At 36.5% G+C, this 16,586-nt stretch overlaps 1 protein-coding gene and 1 pseudogene across 1 annotated transcript; both read right to left on the bottom strand.

Moving 5' to 3' along the window:
* Nucleotides 1-4,816: 4,816 nt before the first annotated feature.
* On the bottom strand, nt 4,817-6,167 carry LOC110758381 (senescence-specific cysteine protease SAG39-like). The gene is made up of 2 exons (XM_021960242.2): nt 5,691-6,167; nt 4,817-5,581 (listed from the first exon to the last, which is right to left on the bottom strand). Exons 1-2 carry the CDS (start codon nt 6,124-6,126, stop codon nt 4,989-4,991), a joined length of 1,029 nt encoding a protein of 342 aa, XP_021815934.1. The 5' UTR covers nt 6,127-6,167; the 3' UTR covers nt 4,817-4,988.
* A 1,948-nt stretch (nt 6,168-8,115) lies between these two features.
* Nucleotides 8,116-16,026, bottom strand: LOC110758401 (senescence-specific cysteine protease SAG39 pseudogene; annotated as a pseudogene).
* Nucleotides 16,027-16,586: the final 560 nt, after the last annotated feature.

Raw genomic sequence — 16,586 nt, 5'->3', positions numbered from 1 at the left:
AAATCATTAACAGAGCTTAACTAATTACAAGTCAAAAGCTTCCACCTGCGAGTGAAAAACTCCCCTGGATTTTTTATCTGTTCAGTGTATCCTGAAAATCAACAACCATTCAAAAGCTCATAACTATTTTCTCCAATCATTTTCCTGCCGTTTTTCTCAGCGACCAAACAGAGATAACAAGTAAATTAAATAGAAGCTGACCTGCGGCCTGCGGCCTGCCATCCACGGTAGAAGAGGGTGTCGAGTTCGAGAGAGTAAAAGGAAGGATCGGTGTACCATGAGCTGGGTGGAGTTACGGCTCGCTCTATGGGGATTGTTGGGTCGAATTGACCCACCAGAGTTAGAGCCCCGATTGATGAGACTTGAGGGTAGTGGAGAGAAGAGGCCTTGAAGTTGAAGACTCTTCTTGGGTTTGGAAGAAGGTAAGGGCTTTTGGGTCGAAGAGGTTTGGGTTGGAGAGTTGCCACATTCATCACAGTCATCGCCATCTCCATGGCTTCATAGCTCCGCAGCTCAGCCAGGTGCTTCGGTGGTTGTGCTTTGATAAGCCTATATTTTATATATATTTTATGCCTCCTTTACTTATCTATTTGTTAATTTTCTTGGATTAAATTGGTTGTTTTAATTGGTTTTGTGAGATTTGTGAAGGAATTGTAAAATATGAGAAAGTGTGCTAAAAAGGGGCAAGAAGATGAAGATTGGAGATTAATCAAGTCAAGAAGCCAAGCCATTCCTTTTGTCGCAAGGAATGTTGTCAAATTTCCTAATTCAAGACGATTCAAGTTTTATCAAGTCAAACAAGGAGAAATAAAGAAGACCTTATATTAGAAGGAATCCTACTTTTATAATAATTGTAATTATTCCTTAGATAGGTAGGATTTGTATGAGTATTATAAATAGGGAGTTTAGGTCATTGTTCAAAGTACCCATGATCAATCCATCATCCATCATCCTACACCATCAAATTCCTACACATTCATACTCATAGCCGAAACACCCAAAGGAGAATACGGAGAGCTTGTGCAACCTTGGCGTTCTACTTGGAGAATTCGGTGCCTTCCATGTCTTCATCAACCATCAAGATTCTCAATAAGTCCTTCATGAACTAATTCCTTTTACTAGGTACGATGTAGCCTAGCTATGAATACTCAAATTCTTTGATATTGTTAATTTTATTTATCTATACATGTTGAGTGCTTGTTACCGTTGTTTGTACCAAAAATCGAATTTTTGCCTAAAATGGAAGATAATTTTCCCATGAACATCAAAATGGCCAAAATATGGCTAGACGGGCATTGCTGCAGTCAGATGGGGTGAGCTCAAAATTCAACTTCCACCGCTCAAATCAATTTTCGTTCTTCATGAGAGATGTTCATCTCTATGTCTACTGCACCATATCCAAATTTGGGTTTATTTGGATAAATTTGGAATCCTAAGAGCTGAAAACACCAGAAGCATACCAGCAACAGCGAAAGCTGAAAACAGTGGCAATTCTGGCCTAATTATGACCTAATTCTGGCCAGCGTCCAGTCCTCAAATGAACATTCGTCCTTCATGAAAGTTGTTCATTTGGATGTCTACTACGACATATCCAAATTTGGAGTCATTCGGATAAATGTGGGATCCTCGCGACATCAAATATCAGAAGCATACCAGCAACAGCGAAAGCTGAAAACAGTGGCAATTCTGGCCTAATTATGACCTAATTCTGGCCAGCGTCCAGTCCTCAAATGAACATTCGTCCTTCATGAAAGTTGTTCATTTGGATGTCTACTACGACATATCCGAATTTGGAGTCATTCGGATAAATGTGGGATCCTCGCGACATCAAATATCAGAAGCATACCAGCAACAGCGAAAGCTGAAAACAGTGGCAATTCTGGCCTAATTATGGCCCAATTCTGGCCCGCTTCCAGTCCTCAAATGAACATTCATCCTTCATGAAAGTTGTTCATTTGGATGTCTACTACGACATATCCGAATTTGGCATCATTTACACAAGTATTGAATCTTCAGAGTATTAATCATGATTTCTGTTCGTGACAGCAGTCTGTGACGACCAGTCAGTTGCTAAATCAGATTCTCTATTGCTCAAATAGAATTAAGTTCTTCATGAATGTTGTTCCTACTTACATGGAGATCAAAATATCCTAAATTTGCAGCATTGGATCAATCTAGCATCCCCAGTTTATTATGCATCAAGACATGTTCAGAGGAGAAACGCAGTGGCTGCAAATAAAGTTTCACTTCATCAATGGAGAGACTTCATCACAAGTGAGTTGATTGAAAGAAGAATTAAATAATGGTGGGGTGGATGGAAACCGTTTAATATTTTTTGTGATGAAGAATATTAAAACAAAGCCAAAGTTCAATATCCACGTGAAGAGTCTACACCAAAATTGAAAGAAGAATAAAATAACATGCACGTGGGCTTAAGGAATGAATAAAAAAAATAAGTAGAGATGGTGGTCATTATCTCACCATTTCTTTTGGACAGCTAGTCACTACTTTTGGCTGACACTCACCAAACGGACAACGAATCAATCAAACAAAGAAGAGGGTATGTTTCCCATGCCCACGTGAAGAAAAGCTGGGAGAAAGCAGAGAGAGATTCCAGAAAACAGGGAATAATGGGCAAAAGGATGGACAGACGGTAGTGATCATTATGGCAATACAAAATTAATGAATAAACAAGTTGCCATGACCCGACAAACTAAGGTGGACATACGGAAGCTGGGAGAATTGGCAAATCAAAGGCTGGATTGAGAGCATTGGTTATAAATACAAGACAACCGGACACTAAGAAAACTCTCTCCAACACACTCAACCAACCAATTCAACAAAAATGGCTTGACGCCACAAATATTCAAACAGACCCAGAGTCTGAAACATTGCAATCTCAAAAGCTTCACGACAAACTTGCAGAATCATACTGCTTTTTCCCAGCAAAGACAGTTAGAACACAGCTTCTAATTCGAATCCCAGTTCACAAACCAGCAAAACAAGACATCCCTCTCATTACAAATTTGGTTCAGCTCATAGCCAGATCAGACATAACTCTGTCCATTCTCCAGCACAGCTAGCAAGAAAAGCTCATAGTCCCTATCTTGAGTCTCAGTCAAGCAGAACAGCTACCTTGGTGTAATTCCAGATCGCCAATCACTGATCCGGCTACTTGAAGCTCGGTCAAGGCTGGGAAAACGGCAATTTTGCCCGAACAGCGAAGCCTCCCAGGAGCCAGAACAGGTTTAAAGCTCTGTCAATACCAACATTGACATCGATTGCCAACTGAAGAAACCTCTCAGTTGAAGATACTGACGTGCCATTCCAGTATACATATTCAATCCGGACTTGGCAGTTCTTTTCCTCGTTTTCATTGTTGTAGACATATTTCCGTTTTCAGCAGTTTTAATTCCCGGCTTGAATTCCCAAAATTTTGTACTGTGATAAATTGTTAAAGTCCTCACCAGTCTGAGGCATAGAAAAGAACTTTACTTGGGAAGACATTCCTCACCCAACTTCACAATCACTTGATTAAAGTCAGTAACTTAGGGCGCAAATCAACTATTTTCTCAAGTCTGTTAGGGTTTTACACTGCTAACAGTGGCACGCTCGCGCAAAAGAAAGTTGACCAATTGACCACAAATGGTTTCCAGGCCAATGAGGATTTTTACCTTACCGTCACAGGAACACAGCAAAAACGGGTGAAACAACCGTTCTTAATGCTTTCAATTAATTGGCCACTAATTGCATGATTGGAAGAATTAGGTTGAAACCAGAAGGAGATTCCTAATAAAAAGCTTCTAGTAACAAGTACCATAAATTACATAGCCGACTCGGAAGATTAGGTTATGGTTTGTGTAATCTTCATTGTTTTCCACAAATCTTAATGGGTTCTTAGCTATCTAAATCCATAACTAGGAATAGAGTGGGTTGACTGTAAGGAATACAACTAATATAACTCGGAAGAGAGTATTAGTGAGGTAAGGGAAAACGATTATCAACATGTTAGGTAATTAGAATTAGCAAGCTAGAAGGATTTGGGTGGGATTAGTTAGGTGAAATCGGTGCCCTAGTGCTTTATCATCTTTGTTTTCATCTTTTACATTATTTCCTTAATCTCAATTTATTTTGCTTGTTTAATTAGATTTTAATCATCATAATTCTCTTTTCGTTTAATTCAAATATAATTAGAAATAAATCACTCTAGTATTTAATAGATTACTTGATCCCTGTTGGAACGATACTCTACTTACTACTATATTAATTTGAGCGATATTGTCCACTTGCAATTAATAACATCATGCTTTGAGTTATTTATTTTGAATAAGTGTCCCAAGGTACCCATTTGGTCGTTTGAAAAAGGACAAACATTTGTTCCCTTTAGTTTCGATTAGATATTGTTTTCAATTGTTTCTATGGTTAATAATTGATTGTAATTAATTGCTAAATGAAAATATAAGAAATAAAGTGATTGACCAAAAAAGAAATAAAGTGTAACATGAGGTAATCAATTATCTTTTAGGGCTCATTTCGTTTGGTACTCCTTCTTTAGGAGTATTTCTACAAATAAGCGTTTTTAACAAAAGCATTTTTATTATAAAAATATTGAAGAAGCACATAGTCTAGTTAGTATTACATTACATACAACTTTATCTTTTTTGAGTTTAAATTCATTACTATATAAATAAATAAATAAATGCAACACGAACTTATAGTAGAGAGGCCTTATATCTAACTAAGTCTTTGATTTGGCCTATTTTTGAAGTTTACACAAAGCAAGTGGTAAATTTTAGACATTATTGGATAATTCAACTCAAACAAGTTGAATAAGTTCTTCATTTTGGTAATTATAAAACTTGATAGTTTTGTTACAGGCATAATTTCATGTACGTATAAGGGTACAAGTTCATCATTTACATATCATGATATACAGTACACCTACAAGGTTTATACAGTAGGCATTGATTTTGAGGGTATAATTCAAACTATGCAGTGGGGTAAGAGGCTTCCATAGCAATGCCACAAAGACCTTCCTTTACCTCAATACCTCTTTGCATTCTTATGTATCCTTTTTCACCCCATTCTGCTCCCCATGAGTTCTTCACCAACCAATACTTGGTCCCATCCGCACTGACTCCGTAACCAACAGCGGTAACACCGTGATCAAGACTTGTTCCACAAGCTCCTGTAAAGACACCACTTGAATAGAATTGAAAATCAGAACCTCCAGCGTCAATGGCAACTGAAATAGGTTGATTAGCAACAGCCTTAAGAAGGGCAGCTTCACTGTTTGCAGGCACATCTTCGTGGCCAGTTATCTTGGCAGCATGGCTAGCCTCCTTCTTGGTGTTGCAAGTACCATCAACACCTGTGTAGGGGTAATTTGTCTCGGTACTAAGCCCATGATTTTGATTGATGAATTGAAATGCATCGTCCATCAAGCCACCCTCACAACCTTGGTCTACACCTTTGGTGTCACAATCAACCAACTCTTGCTCAGATAAAGAGATTAGGTTACCAGTTGTAAGCTTAGTAATTCCTTCCATGGCTGCCACTGCTGAAAAAGCCCAACAACATCCTACAATTTTTTTTTTTATTGCAATTAAAAACCAATTAGATTAATAACAATATGATTGAATTAATTTTCAAAAGGAAAGTAGTGTTTGAGATATCTAGATGAAAATTACCACATTGGCCTTGGTCTTTGATAGGCGTCACAGCTCCTTTTGTTCTCCAATCTACAGTAGGTGGGGCTGTAACATTTTCATATTTGAAAGTAGTTGTCTTTGTGGAGCATTCATGCCCCAAGAATCCATTTCTAGAGGCTTTGAATTCTTCATTTGTAAGGTCTGCAAATTGATTGACGCTCAATTTATAAGGTTTGTTTGCATCGCTATTGGATGATTGTATGAATGCCACATTTTCCTTGAATATCTTGAAACGCATCTCTTTCTCTTGAATGTTGGTATATACACGTCCGTAGCGAGCCATCCATTGTTCGTATTTTCCATACATGGATGCATCTTGGAGATTGCCAGAAGTGGCTTGAGAAGACCAAGCCCCCAACATGAAGATCAAGGCCAAACAGATACATTTGCAGTAGTACAGGTTAATAAACTCCATGGTAGTTAACACTGGAAGCAGCTAGATTCGATATAAGTAAATGAATTGAAGAGTTGGTATGCACTGAAATGGTACACTTCTTCACAGTTAATATAGAGAATAGATCGATGGCCTTGCTATCATCGTGCCCCAAAAGTTGGTTTGCAATCTTCGTGCCCAAGCAAATGTTCTGATGTGAATCCGTCAGGTTGGCTCATATGACTATTAATTCAATTTGATGTCACGATAATTTACTGGAAAACCATTTGTCCTCATGTGATTATGGACCCTAAATTTTATGGGTCAAATCAAAACACATATTTTCTTCATACAAAATGCTAATACTTTGTTTTATATGCAGAATTTATTAAACTGTAGTTCCATACCTTTTTAAAATTATCTGTCTTGTAGTTTGGCAATGCTTTTGCAAAATTTGGGAATTGTTCTTTTGCTTTTGTGCTGGCTATAGTATGTATGTTTTTTTTTTTTTTGGCTGTAGTGTACAAATTAAGTGCCATATAATTAGGTTTTTTTTTTAAAAAAGTTAGGAGAAAAAGTTGAGCTCTTCTTAAGCATTTTCCGCATCACTTAAAACCCGTTTGTAAATGTCATACATCAAGATTGTTTAAGATTGTTTTATATGCAGAATTTACTAGCAATATACATATAGTAGGCTGTAGGCTTCGATTTTGAAGGTATAATTCAAACTTTGCATTCTTATTTCTTTGCCCCTACTAACCAATACTTGATCCCATAATGACCCCAGAACCAACATCGGTAACACTATGATTGAGGCTTGTTCCACAACTTCCCCTTAAAGACACCGCTTGAATATAATTGAGAATCAGAATCTCTAGGATCAATGGAAACATAATGATTAACAACTTACTTGTTTTCATGTCTTCATATATACTATATTGACCTGTGCATGCCTTGATTTTATTTGATTTTGTCATTCTATCCGCTAAAATCAATTTTTATATACTCTTTTTCTTGGTTGAATTTTTCAATCTTTTTACCATAATAAAACTTGGGTTATACTTAGTATTATGATTTTGGAATGATAACAATTAAATCATAAGATATCAAATTTGTAATATTAAAAGTTAAGTGTAATGAATTCTTAAGTATAGTAAAAGTTAAGTTTAGTGTAATCATCTTAGACTTATTTAAGGTTGACCCTTCTTAAGAGATTTTTATGCTCTCTCACTGCATTAATTGCCAAGGTATATTATGGAGTTTCGAACTTAAGATCACTGTTATGCAAGTCATGGTCATTTTCCACTATATTAGACCCCGTTGACTACGTCATGTATGTTATTACCTCATTGTGATATGTGAGCGTTTCAAACTGGTTGTCTTTTCTATTTATCCTAGCTAAACCACTTGTATGCATTAGCGTTTCAAACTGGACCATTGTCATCGTGCAGCAATACTAACAGCGTCTGGTTCTTTCAAACAACGAGAGTACCTCTTAGATCCACCCTTTTTTATGTGCCAGACATAAATATACAGTGAGTGGCTGTTAAAGGAGGAAGGTCGTACACACGTGATATTTCCCAGCTGCCTCTTGCCTACAATATTGCATTATTAAAGTGCTCCGGTGTACGGACAAGCTAAACAAAAGAGGAAGAACTGATTGACCCAAGACAATTCTCAACTCTCTCTGCCAGAGGTCGGATCTCTCTATGGTTTGGCCATGGTTTTGCAAAATTTGGGAATTGTGCTTGGTTTGGTTTTGAATGCAATGATGTAGTGTACAAATTAAGTGCCATATAGTTAGGTTAAAAAGAGAAAGTTGGGAGAAAAAATTGAGCTCTTAAGCATTTCCCGTATCAGTTAAAGTCCCGGCAACATTGTGGCAGAACATGCCAGAGATGATAGAAAAATTGAGAACCAAAACTATAAATCATAGCCAAGAGAAAGGCTACTTCGTCAGAGACTTGCATTCCAAATTTAGCTCACTAATGATATCTGCTCTTTGTCAACAATGAATTAGGTGCACTAATATTAGCATTCTTGTTTCAGACTTGCTTGATTTTTACTTGCGCGTGTATATATCTGTTTCTTCCACGCATAAGAGGCTTCCATAGCAATACCACGAAGACCTTCTTTTGCCTCAACATCTCTTTGCATTCTTATGTATCCTTCCTCACCTCATTCTGTCCCCCATGAGTTCTTCACCAACCAATATTTGGTCCCGTCAGTAATGACCCCATAACCAACAGCCGTAACACCATGATCAAGGCTCGTTCCACAAGCCCCCGTAAAGACACCACTTGAATAAAATTGAAAATCGGAACCTCCGGCATCAATTGCGACAGAAATAGGTTGATTAGCAACTGCCTTTAGAAGGCCTCTTCACTGTTTGCAGGCACATCTTCAAAGCCGGTTATCTTGGCCGCATGGATGGCTTGGCTTCTTTGTTGGTGTTGCATGTACCATCAACACCGGTGTAGGGGTAATTAGTCTCGGTACTAAGTTCATGATTTTGATTGATGAACTTAAAGGCATCATCCATCAAGCCACCCTCACAACCTTGGTCTTCACCCTTGGTGTCACAATCAACTAGCTTTTGCTTAGACAAAGAGATTAATTTACCAGTTGTAAGACCATCTCCAACTATAAATGGGCTAAACCCAAATTTCCACCCTCCAAAATACAACTATTCATGTATTGCCCGGACTTAAACAATTTTTTCCTCCAACCTTGCAGACTCAAAATTTGAGTCCGTAGCTTTATTAAATTGTTTAAAAACAGTTTATCTCTATTTTTTTGTTGTGGTTAATTTTTCTTAAGTTGATTTTTGTTTATAGCTTCGTAATTTATTTTCTAAATATTTTAACCTAAAAAAATTATAATTTCACTTAAAATTTGATTTAGGGGGATTATTTAATAAATGGGTAGGTATTTATAGAATTTGGAATGAGTTTTAAAGTTGAATCTCATGTAGATTAATAAATAATATTATTTTGACTATTTGATTTTAGGGAACTTTAGTTTTAAACCACAATATAGTTTACTAATTTGGAAGATAGAAATACAATTTCATCTAATTAGCATAAGGCCAAAGACCAAAATGTGGTACCTAATTTACAAAAATATCATTAAAAAATATCAAAATTACACACAATGCCACTCTTTCTAAGGCAAGCATACTATGCCACATGTCCACATCCAGCCAACCACCATCGCCGGCCAACCACCTGCCGCCGGCCGCCTCCGACCAGCCGCCGCCGGCCACCGCCGGCCATCTGTCGCCATCGGCCACCTCCGGCCACCTGTCGCCGTCGGCCACCTACCACCGCTGGACTCCAGCGCCGCCAGCCAGCAACCACCCATCGCCGGCCTGCCACCGTCTGCATGGGACCAACTCCGTTGCCCCTTATTCACTTTTTTAAAAAAAAAAAGATTTTGTGTCATTAAAAGGACTCGAACCTTGACCCTCAAAGGAAGAGAGCTCACTCACAAACCACTATACCAAACTTGATTTTGTAATATTTATTCAATTAAACAATATTTATATAAACGATCAACGGTTTTAAAAATTAAAAAAAAATCATTTCACCACATATTCACACAAAAACTGCAACAAAAATACAATGCAGATATCAATTCACTACTACAAAAACCACTTTGCGCGACGAATGATTTTTTGTCGCGCAAAGGAAAATTTCGTCGCGCAAACTTTGCGCGACGAAAATTTGGTCGCGCAAAACTCGTGGAGAAAGGGTTTGCGCGACGGCCAAAATTATTCGTCGCACAAAGCCACTTTGCGCGACGAAGGATAACAACTTGCGCGACGAATCATGACGACTTTGTGCGACGAAAATAACACCTTTGCGCGACGAATATTAATTACTTCGCGCGACGAATCCTGAAAACTTTGCGCGACGGACAATAACAACTTTGCGCGACGAATATTAATTACTTTGCGCGACGAAAGTTAATGTCGCGCAAGTGTACTTTGCGCAACGAAAGTTAATGTTGCGCAAGTGTACTTTGAGCGACGAATGTGAACGTCGCGCAAAGGTTTGCGCGACGAAATATTCATTTTTTTTAATTTTTGTTTTTTTTAATTTTAAACTAAAATAAACTAATTTAATAGTTTGCGCGACGAAATATTTTGTCGCGCAAGGTTTTTGAAATTATTATTTTTTATTTCTCTTATATCAATTTCATTATATTAATTTTTTTAAATTTAATTTAATTGTATGATTTTATTTTTCTTAATTACTTTAATTTAAATTGACATATTCAAAATAAAATTACATAAGAAAAATAGTGGTCAAATTATCCAATATACATAATATTCAAAATGTACACTTAAATTAACAAAGTACAATAATAAAATCTACAAGCCTCTTATATCAAATCCTCAACTTTAGCCATCAAAGCCTCAACAATTCCCTACAAAAAAAAAAAAAAAAACAAATATTGTCAAATAACAAAACAATAACATAAAATAATGACAAATAATTGGCATAAACTCAAAACTAACTCCAAAAACACATATCAATGAAAAAAAATTTAAATTTACAGAGAAGTGAGTGTGAGAGAATTAGATAAGATAGTGAGAGAGAGATGAGAGAGTGAGTGAGAGTGAGAGATGATGAAAAGAGAGATGAGAGAGAGAGATGAGAGATTAAGTGAAAGGAGTGAGTGTGAGAGAAATGGTAGGATTTGGGGAGTGGGAAAGAGAGAAATGGTAGGATTTAGAAGACATTGAGAAAATGGTGGAGGAGTTATTTTGCTTTTAAAGAACGTATCACTTTGCGCGACGAAACAATATATTGGTCGCGCAAAGTGTTTAAAAAAAATTTAAAAAAAAATTCCCATTTTCGGTGCCCGCCAAATTTTTTCAGTGTTGCGCGACGAATTTCTGGTCGCCCAAACTTTTGCGCGACCAAAATATTCCAGCGTCCCATTTTTGGTGCCCGCCAAATTTTTAGAGTATACTTTGCGCGACGAATATTTATATATTGGTCGCGCAAAGTCGAAATTTTTAAAAAAAATCCCATTTTTGGTGCCCACCAAATTTGTAGAATATATACTTTGCGCGACGAATAATTATATATTCGTCGCGCAAAGTCGAAATTTTTTTATTATTTTAAAAATCCCATTTTTGGTGCCCGCCAAATTTTTAGAGTATATAATTTGCGCGACGAATAATTATATATTGGTCGCGCAAAGTCGAAATTCTTTTTTTTTTTTTAATTCCCATTTTTGGTACACGCCCAAATTTTGAGAGTATACTTTGCGCGACGAAATACCAATAGGTCGCGCAAAGTCTTAAAAAATATTTAAAGCTAGTAATAAATACATATACTATTCAATTTCTTAAGTGTTATACGTACAAAATAAATAAATTTAAAGCTACTCAACGATCCAACCGTCAAACTTCTTTGTTTATACTTCGAGATCATATACACCAAAATTCAGAAAAAATAAACATTAAGAGATCAATTAATGGGACAAAACATTTCGACGGTTATAAACGAAAAATCATGATTTAACGGTTATTTCAACCCTGATTTTGATGATTTTTTACAGCTACACTCCTTGACCCTGTATGAATACAATGATTTCATTCGATCGTCAATTTAAAATATTTACACTAGTAGATACCACAAAATCTTATGTTATATTTAATAAAAGTATAAATAAACTCTTATTTGTTAGTGAATATATTGTTTTCATGGCATACGCATTCTACGAAACTAGTTTCAACGATCCAACCGTCAAATTTGTTTGTTTACACTTCGAGATCATATACGCAAAAAATCGGAAAAAATAAACATTCAGAGATTAAGTAATAGGACAAAACTTTTCAACGGTTATAAACCAAAAATCACGATTTAACAGTTATTTCAACTCTGATTTTCATGATTTTTTACAGCTACACTCCTTGACCCTATATGAATACAATGATTGCATTCGATCGTCAATTTAAAATATTTACACTAGTAGATACCACAAAATCTTATGTTATATTTAATAAAAGTATAAATAAACTCTTATTTGTTAGTGAATATATTGTTTTCATGGCATACGCATTCTACGAAACTAGTTTCAACGATCCAACCATCAAATTTGTTTGTTTACACTTTGAGATCATATACGCCAAAAATCGGAAAAAATAAACATTCAGAGATTAAGTAAGAGGATAAAACTTTTCGACGGTTATAAACGAAAAATAACGATTTAACGGTTATTTCAATTCTGATTTTCATGATTTTTTACAGCTACACTCCTTGACCCTATATGAATGCAATGAACCACTTCGATCGTCAATTTAACATATTTACACTAGTGGATACCACAAAATCTTATGTTATATTTAACAAAAGTATAAATAAACTCTTAATTGTTAGTGAATATATTGTTTTAATAGCATATGTATTCTATTAAACCAGTTTCAACGATCCAACCGTCAAACTTGTTTGTTTATACTTCGAGATCGTATACCCCAAAAATCGGAAAAAATAAACATTCAGAGATCACGTAATGGGGCAAAACTTTTCGATGGTTATAAACAAAAATCACGATTAAACAGTTATTTTAACTCCGATTTTGATGATTTTTTACAACTACATTCCTTGACCCTATATGAATACAATGAACCAATTTGATCGTCAATTTAAAATATATATTTTCTAACAAAAACCCAATCCGAACGACAATAATATATTTTTCTAACAAAATAATTTTTTTTATTTTTGTCTAGACTTTGCGAGACGAAGATTATTATTTCGTCGCGCAAAGTCATCCAAATTTTTTTAAATTTTTTAATTTAATTTTAGTAAAGACTTTGCGAGACGAAGATTATTATTTCGTCGCGCAAAGGCATCCAAAAATTTTTAAAAATAATTTTTTATTTATTTATTTTTGTAAATACTTTGCGAGACGAATCACTATTCATCGCGCAAAACTCTGTGCACCGAATTCTAGTATTCGTTGCGCAAAGTTACTATTCGCGACGATTCTTTGCCGTCGCGCAAAGTTTTGTCGCGCAAAGTGACTTTGTGCGACGATTTGTTTTTCGTTGCGCAAAATTGAGTCGCGTAAGACTTTGAGCGACGATGATTTATATTTTGTTTCGTCGCGCAAAGTTTGGTCGCGCAAGGGTTTTTTTTTAGTAGTGATTATATATATATATATATATATATATATAATTAATTTAATATAAGAAAAATGGAGGAACCGAGATGAAAGTACTAAAATGGAAACTGCGATGCAGAAACAGAAACTGCGATGCAGAAACAGAAGGCATTTGCTGACAGAAGGCTACCATGGTCACCAGATTGGCTGGAACATTTTCCTCTTGCATTCGTTTAAAGGCAATTGCCTCATTAAAGAAGCCATTTTGTCCATAAGCACCAATCATAGTATTCCAAGAAACTACACTCTTCTCAACTATCTCCTCAAACAAGTGCTCTGCCGCCTCCAAATCTGCACATTTAGCATACATTGAGGTAAGAGCATTCTTCACATGAGAATCTGAATCAAGGCCCGCCTTAATTCCAAACCCATGAATAGATTTCCCTTGAGAAACTAACTCTTGTCCACTTGTTTCACCTACATTCATGACACTCTTTTCCGTACATAACCAGCACTGTTCTACAAAACAACCTAAAACCTTCATCCTGGTACCTGCAGAAAATAAGATCCCGCCAAACTCTTTCTGTATTCTCCACCACAGTCGCATTCCAATATCTACATTACCAAAGGCACCAAATCAAAGCAATTAGCAATGCATATAAGAAAACAATAAAACTCACAGAATCCCAATCAATGAAACTATAAATTGAGAATAACCCATTAATTAAAAGCTCAAATCAAAACTAACCTGTCTTCCTCGGGAATATCCGAATGTGTTAGCTTAACAACAGTGAGCCAGGTTCAGGCTCTTCGAGTAAAAATTCAAACGAAACACACTCAGTCCACAAATCACAAAACCAAATAAAATCAACCAAAAATACGTTCAACCAAAAGCAAAACTTCACACACCGTTAATCAATCCCATCAAGCCAGCTCCCAAATCTCCACTTCTGCAGAATCAAAATCCCATTCTGCAACTCCAAATTGGTAATCGTCACGACCCATCAAAAATAGTATACTAATCTGCCCTATGTTGGGTTTATTCATCCTATGTTGTGAACATTGACTCGACTAAATAAAAAACATGGAGCAGCTCCTCACAAGTGTAAGGGATTATCAGAGAATCATTTGAAATGCATACTTAAACAATTTTATAAGGGTCATAGTAACAGAGTCATTTTATCGAACAGCTAGTAGGCGAGCTTTTTTACATGGATTAAATTGGAAACACAAGATCCCATACTAAAAAAATCAGTCAATGAACCATCAAATATTGGACATATATGCTTTTAAATTAAAAAAGTAGATTGAATTGAAACTGTTACTCCTACCTGGAAGATCAAAGACTAAGCCACCGAACCATCGAAGACTTCAAATGCAAAATGCTCATAGCTTCTCAAGCCTCTGCAATTGCATTGAACTACGCCTTTGGTCCTTGAGATTGTGGTTAACACCATGGAGAGCGCAAAAAAAACCATTCGAAATTTGGCGGAAAAAGAGCCAAAAATATTTGGACCATTTCTCGATTTATGCGTGTCATCCTTGCGCAGGAAACAGCAGCAGCAGAGGTAGGAGGAAGGTCGGAGCTGGCTTGGGGTGTGACGCCGGTCAAAACTTGACCGGTCCGGTGGCTGGGTGGCCGACGTGACAGTGGCTGGGGGGTTTTGTCGGTGTCGGTCGAAACAGAGGGGAGGAGAAGGGGAGAAGACGCGGGGAGAGAGAGAGAGATATGAGAAACTAACGAATTTGGGTTAGGTTTTTAAATGAAAAGGGTATAATTGTCTTTTTAAGGACTAATGTAAGGTGGGTCAATAAATCTGGCCTTCCTTTTTGGCCTAATCCAAAATAACAATTCTTTTCTAGGTATTAAAACCCAAACCAAAATATCAAATGTCTTAAATACTAATAAGTAAAGTTATCTATGTCTAATACCTAATTTTCCTTTGATTTTATTGGATTTAATTTGGGTTGTTGGATATAATTTTTGTTTTCCTTTAAAATCAGTCTTGGACAATCTAGGCCGTTAGATTAAGCTTACATTTAAATTAAAAATAAATTACAAAAGCATATTAAATGTAGCCGTTGGATCTCAAAAGCTAACATTTAAAGGATGAGGCAGACCTCTCCTGCAAACGGGCCCCACTCGATTTGCACCAGCACGTGGGCTGTTCTGAGACTTGCTTTTGGGCTCCACCTTTGTGCATGTGGGCTCTACCAATTTTCGATCCAGGCAATAGACAAGGCGGAATAGCGCTGGGTTTTTGACTGGCTTGCTTTTGGGCTCCATCTTTGTCCAAATAATAGTTAGGTTAATAGACATATATTTTTTTTATGGATTAATTGAAAATTTTCAAATTGATCTCATAAGTAAAAGTTAATTACCACATTGGCCTTGGTCCTTGATGGGTGTTACAGCTGCTTTCTTTCTCCAATCTATAGTAGGTGGAGCCCTAACATTTTCATATTTGAAAGAAGTCGTCTTTGTGGAACTCATGCCCTAAGAATTCTTCATTTGTAAGATCTGCAAATTGATTGACACTTAAATTGTAAAGTTTGTTTGCATCGGCATTGGAAGATTCTATAAATGCCACATTTTCCTTAAATATCATGAAACTTTCTTTCTTCTCATTAGTGTCGCTGTATACTCGTCCATAACGAGTCATCCATTGCTCGTATTTCCCATACGTTGATGCATCTTGGAGACTCCCGCGAAATGGCTTGACAAGACAAAGCTCCCAATATGAAAATTAAGGCCAAACAAGTACATTTGGAGTGGTACTGGTTAATGTACTCCATGGTAACTAGCTAGAAAAGGAAGCAGCCGGGATTTGATGAGGTAAATGAGTTCAAGAGCCATTATACCGAAATGGTTAGACTGCTTCATGGTTTATATAGAGCAAAGCAGAGAATGGCCTTGCTATCTCCGTTCCCCAAAAGTTGGTCCGCAGTCTTCGTGCCCCATAATATGTTGTGATATAAACCTCTAAGGTTAGCTTAATTATAGGATTATGATTCTAATTTCATTTCAAGTCACGTTAAATTACTGGCAAAACATGTCTTTATTAATGTGCATGCAGCATACTGGTTGGTTGGTATATGGAGCCTACTATGTGCACATGGATGGACCCGTAAGTTTTTTTTACTTTTAATTTTTTAAATTTCCTTTATTTGTTAATTTTCTTTAAAACATTTGCCCTTATATTTAATGACAAATTAGGTGGATTTGGGGAATTAACTTCAAACTAGCATAATAATGGAGAGGCGTACAGTGTCCCTCTCTTACATCCATCCTTTCCTATGGACTGGTCATAAAATGAGTGGCTGAGTTAGAGGAACGTCGTACACACGTGGTATTTGCAGCTCCCTTTTTCTGCTGACTA

The sequence above is a fragment of the Prunus avium genome, chromosome 1 (genome assembly GCF_965620075.1).
Source record: "Prunus avium chromosome 1, drPruAviu1.hap1.1, whole genome shotgun sequence".
Lineage (NCBI taxonomy): Eukaryota > Viridiplantae > Streptophyta > Magnoliopsida > Rosales > Rosaceae > Prunus > Prunus avium.
This window is presented reverse-complemented; position numbering and strand designations above follow the sequence as displayed.